This window comes from Mustela nivalis (assembly GCF_964662115.1).
Source record: "Mustela nivalis genome assembly, chromosome: 9".
Classification (NCBI taxonomy): domain Eukaryota; kingdom Metazoa; phylum Chordata; class Mammalia; order Carnivora; family Mustelidae; genus Mustela; species Mustela nivalis.
In genome coordinates, this window is record NC_139028.1 from 45,144,055 (window position 1) to 45,150,054 (window position 6,000).

Sequence of the window (6,000 nt, forward strand, 5' to 3'; positions counted from 1 at the left end):
AAAACCTCTCCCCTGGGCTTACATCAGCTCACCCCCATTCACCCTCACTACCGAAGGACTATAATCTTCTCCACACAGAGTCAAAAAAAAGCGAACCCCGGAATCTGTGAGAACCCCAACTTTACTCACTTGTCGTCTGAAAAACTGCCTCCAGTAACAACGTTCTTCCCTTGGGGTACATAGTTCCAGTATTCTTCCACAATCCCAATGTGGTATGTTCTGGTAACTGCGCCAACCAGCCCAGACAGACCCAGGAATGTGAAGAGAACGATGCAGTCAGCCTGCTGCTTCCGAGGCATTTGTGGATGTAATTCAGGCAAGCAGCCTGAGCAGGAGGCAACCCTGCCTGTCCCTCCCCCTCACTGGAAGCTAATTATAAATAAGGAATGAACAAGACCCGGCTCCTCCTTCTTAGGTAGCTTGGGGTTGGGACAGAGACTGATAACTTGTGTAAGCAGAGCAAACGATGGGGGGGAGTTGCTATGACGACGAAACTTTTGCCAGCCATTCAAGAGAAGGTGTAACTGGCTTGTTCATTTACTATCCAAGCCAAGCGGGCCTGTTTCTGTAAGTTTTGGTGTTGTGCTATGACATTAATCATTCATCTTTGCCAGGAATGGCAGTGCCACAAGTTGGGCCGATGGGTTTCCTCCCTTCTTCCTCATTTTTTTCTCCACACCTACTACAGTAACATATTAAAATCTGAAAACCGGGCTGGCTGGAGTGGGGCATCAGGAAAACTCTTGCATGCTAAGGAAGGCTTCATCTCTACTGGGAAGGCAGGGGAGTGAGGTAATCACCCTCCGCCATCTCTGACTTGTTTTATGAGGCTACATGAAACAATCAACTCACATCATAAAGTTTGTAACAACATTGTAAAACCTCGCTAATTCTCCATTTGCTCATGCACCATCTCCCCCAAAGTCTCTCAAATCCTACCAGCAAAAATGAGGAGCTCGGTCACCCAGTTCAGCCAAAATTTTAGAGGTCATCACCCTCGGTGAGTTACCTTTGTAAGAAAGAATGGCAGTGACATGGGAGGAGTACCCTTCAGGCACATGAAGATAAAATTTAGTAGGTCTTTGAATCAAAAAGGCAAAAGAAGTGCCCGTTCTTCTCTGTGCTCTAATCTGTGACCTAGAATCTCAGTGTTGACAGAGACCTTGTCCGACCGTAGACAAGAGCCAATCTGATAGCCACTGAGAGTTGCTCTAGAGGCAGCAGCCACAGAGTAAGGAGAAAGCCTCCTGGCTTGGCTTTGAGGTTGGACAGGCCTGTGTTTGAATCCAGTCCCACCACTTGCTATTTTAGTGGCATTGAAGAACCACTCACCCTCTCTAAGCCCACATCGTAAAACAGAGTTGGAGGGATTGTTAAGATTTAAAGGATCACACAGGAACAAATACAGGTGACCTTGGGTTTGACGATGACTTTTTCAATACAACACCAAAGACACAATCCATGAAAGAAATAGCTGCAAAGCTGAATTCAAAAAATTAAGAATTCCTGCTCTATGAAAGACGCTGTCAACTGAATGAGAACAGAAACTACAGACGGGGAAATATTTTTGCAAAAGACATATCTGATGAAGGATCTAAAACATATGTTATTCAAAACATACAAAGAAATTTTAAAAACTCAACAATAAGAAAACAAACATCCTGATTAAAAAATGGGCAAAAGATCTCAACAGACATCTCTTCAAGAAGATATACAGGTGGAAAATAAGCACATGAAAAGATGCTCCACATCATACATCATCAGGGAAATGTAAATTAAAATAATGAGATACCACTACACAATGGCCAAAGTCTGGAACGTGGACTACACCAAATGCTAACTGTGAAGCAACAGGAGCTCTCATTCATTGCTGGTGGGGATGCAAAGCGACATAGCCATTCCGGGAAGATAGTTTGGCAGTGCAAATGGAACATTCTCCAGAACTGATTACATGTTAGGCCGCAAAACAAATCTCAATAAATTCAAAAAGATTTTTTTTAACCTAAGCATATGGCACACATTATATTTATTACAATTTTATTTGTCAATTATACCTCAACAAAACTAAAAAAAAGAATACTCTTACCATATGATACAGCAATTATACTCTTAGGTATTTACCTAAAGGACTTGAAAACTTACATACAGACAAAAACCTCCATGTGAATGTTAAACTTTGAAGCAACCAAAATGTCCTTCATTTTGTGAAGTATATAACATAGTATATATACTATAGTATATATACTATACTATATACTATATATATATACTATAACATATATACTATGTTATATATACTATATATAACTATATATATATATAACTATATACTATATATAACTATATATACTATACTAGTATACTATGTATACTATATATAACTATGTATACTATATATAACTATATATACTATATATAAACATATATATACATATATGTATACATATATATGTTATATATAACATAGCATATATATTATGTATAAATATATACAAAATAGTACATATATATATATTATATATCATAGTATATATTTATACATAGTATACATAGTATAAATACATAGTATACATAGTATATATAACATAGTATATACTATGTATAAATATATACTATGATATATGATATTACTGTGATATATGATATATCTGATATATCATACATACTGTTATATATATACTATATATATACATATATAAACTATGTTATATATACTATGTATAAATATATAGTACATATATACTGTAATAGTAAATATGCATCATTTCTTTTGTTCAAAGCTATAGAAGGTATAACACTGACAATGAAACCTAATGCAAACTATGGACTTTGGGTGATGATACATCAGTGTACGCTCATCAGTTGTAACAATTATACCACAATAGTGGGGGGTGTTGTTGATAGGGAAGGCTAAGCATGTGTTGGGGCGGGAGACATATAGGAAAATTCCATACCTCCTGCTCAATATTGCCTACAACCATTCTAAACAATGAAGTCTATGTTTAAAAAAAGATTTAAAAAGATGTCTGTGAAGTGCCTACTATGGCCCCCAGCACAGCATAGGTGAGCAATAAATGTTAAATTTGTTCTTCCCAGGGCATCTGCATGGCTCAGTTGTTAAGAGGTTGCCTTCGGCTTGGGTCATGATCCCAGGTTCCTGGGATAGAACCCCACATCGGGCTTCCTGCTGAGCAGGAAGCCTGCTTCTTCCTCTCCCACTCCCCCTGCTTGTGTTCTCTCTCTCTTACTGTTTCTCTGTGTGTATGTGTGTCAAATAAATATAATCTTTAAAAAAAGTTTGTTCTTCCCCACTCACACCCTCTAAGAGAGACTCCCACAGTCTCTGTGATGGACCCCGGCCCAGCATTTCCAACCTTCTGCTCTCTTTCCCAAAGTTCCTACCAGACTCTCACCAGCCTCAAGTAAAAGAGTTCTTTTCCTTTACATTACACTTTATAGATGTGCTATAGCATGCGTTTTGAATTATCATCCATCTTAGCTAATAAAATACATGCTGAGTATTCCGTTTCACAACCAGAATCTTCACATCTTTGATTTATTGATTTGTTTTTATGTCAAGACACCTATAAGTAATTACCATAGCACATTTCCCTTTAACTAAGATTTACTCCTCAGTATTAGTTTGAAAGTGCTTTGTGTGAGCTTGTCATTTGAACAGCTACTACAGAGGAAGGACTCACAAGGTGAACCTGAACTTGGCCTCAAAAGAAGCAGGGCTTCAGGAGTTCTTGGAATCCGGATGTCTCGGGCCAAACGGTTCTGTGTCTGTACCCTGGAGAAGCAGATTATTTTAAGTCAAACAGGCTCAGTATAGTATGAAAAACTTCATTAGGAGTTTCCACCCCAATTTTTTTAGGCAAAAGAAAGGGATGTAAAAATGGTACAGATCAAAAACGCAGAAGAGTTAACTTTCCTACCTGGGATACTGAGTGCGTGTGATTGAGTCCCTGAGGAAGGCATCCCCTAACTTCTGATTCGAACCAAGGCTTACGAAAGGATAGAAGAGGCATGGATAGCCAGAGATGCTAGAAGAGATCAGTGCATTCAACCTGTCTCAAGCCAAGAGTATAGTTACTGAGGGGTGGAAGAGTCAAGGAAAGAGTTTATTGGAAGCCATGAAATAGTGTCTGGAAAACACTCTGAAATTCTTCCTTAACCCTCGGACAATACAGATGGACAGAAAACATCCAAATTACATGAGCGCTAAACAAAAGGAAAGGGAAGGAGAGGGGAATGGAGGGAGGGAAAGGGAAAGAAAGAGAAAGGAAAGGAGAAGAGAAGAGAAAAGAAAAGAAACAAAATTGGTGTAAGTGATTGCAGTGTTCCTGTGACACTCATTTTTGAGAACCCACAGTAAAATACAAGATATGATCGACAATGCCTAGCATTCAACTCGGAAACCTGTGAGTGATAATGTTAACGAATATGTTTAGCTCCTTTGGATGCAATTCAGACATAAATAAAGCAGAGGAACCCAGCATTTCTAGAGCACCAACTGTGTGAGATCGCCAGTCCATTATTTCCTCAATACACTCCTCAGGTTGGAGATATGGTAACTTTGAGGCCATGCATTGATAGAAGAGAAAGATAACCTTGGATCAAACCATATTTCACTGAAACGCAGCACAGGGTACTCAAACAACAAAACTTTTTGTGGGAGACACCAGTATAGAGAAATAGTATTCTAGCTAGCATTAGCTGAGGTGTCATTTTCAATAATACAGTGTGAAATTATGAAGTTGGCTATCCCATTCTGCAGACTTTTTTAAATTAATTAATTAATTTTCAGCATAACAGTGTTCACTTTTGCATGTTTTTAGAGATACAGTAAATATTCCTTAAGTGATTCTTCGTATCCTAGACTCTGATTGAAAATTCCCATCAGTTTGATCCTCTTACTGCTACAGTAGATCACAGCTCTTGGGCCTCATTAGGACCCTCAGTTCCTTGATTGTAGTTCATTCTTTCTCACTTAGAATTCTACAGCTTCCTAACTAGTCTACCTGGGACCTTCCTGAATGCAGAGGTCCCTCCATTGCTTGTGATTTTTCTGTTGCTCCCGTGACCTTCAGGATAAGGCTGACATCTTTTGACTTGACTTTCGAGGCTGGTCTTGATCTGACTTCTGGGCACTGGGTCATCTCCTCAACATTTCACCCACGCTCTGATGACGATTGTCATCATCATGGCAAACAGTGTGCCCTTCACTGGAGCTCCCGTCAACACTCTGCGTGCGCCTTCACCATAGCACCCATCACACTCGCGGTAATCACCTGTTTACTTGCCTGTACTCCCACACAAATACTCAGCACAGGCTTCTTATGGGCAGGGACTGGGCCTTGTTCATACCTGTGTTCCCCATGTCTGATGTTAAATGGTGAACTAATGCATGTGTAAATGAATGACGTTTACCTTTCTGTACCAAACGTATGTATTGGTTTCAATACTAAGCCCTTTATGCGCATTATCTCATTTGATTATTACAACAACCCTGTCGAGTGTGCAACATTTTCTATCCCTGTTTTACAGATGAGGAAACTCTAAGTTTAGAAAGGTGAGGCAGTTTTCTCAGTGCCCCACAACTGATAAATGGCATGGTCCTATGAGACTCCAAAGCCAGTATTCCTACCCAGCCCCCCAAGACTGAGAACAAGAGAGGGATTGCCTCAGGGATCATGGTGGCCTTCTTTAACCCAAGTGGGACCCACTCTCTGTAAAGAAACATGAGTCTAACCTGTCCATTGGAAAAGGTGTCCCAAAACACCTCACCAGCCTAGTCCATGCACCCCTGAGAGTCCAGATAAAGCCCTAATCATGAAAGAACCTTGAAAATGCCCAAACATACCATTCTGCTTCATTCCTCCATTTTAGGTCCCAACCCTCCACCCACTCCATCCTTCACCCCCACTAAATTCTTTCTCATCCTCCAAATCCTCCTAGGCTGTTCTTCTCTGAAGCCTTCCTTGGCTCCTGCCACAC

At 39.9% G+C, this 6,000-nt stretch overlaps 1 protein-coding gene across 1 annotated transcript in view; it reads right to left on the reverse strand.

Annotated features, from left to right (window-relative positions):
* The window catches only part of HEPHL1 (hephaestin like 1), a gene marked incomplete at both ends in the record, with an annotated part of 86,283 nt that extends 85,984 nt beyond the window's left edge, over positions 1-299 (reverse strand). The window contains one exon of the mRNA XM_082684105.1: positions 130-299. Coding sequence (XP_082540231.1) covers positions 130-299 — 170 coding nt within the window. The remainder of the gene's footprint in view (positions 1-129) is intronic.
* Between the last annotated feature and the right edge of the window lie 5,701 nt (positions 300-6,000).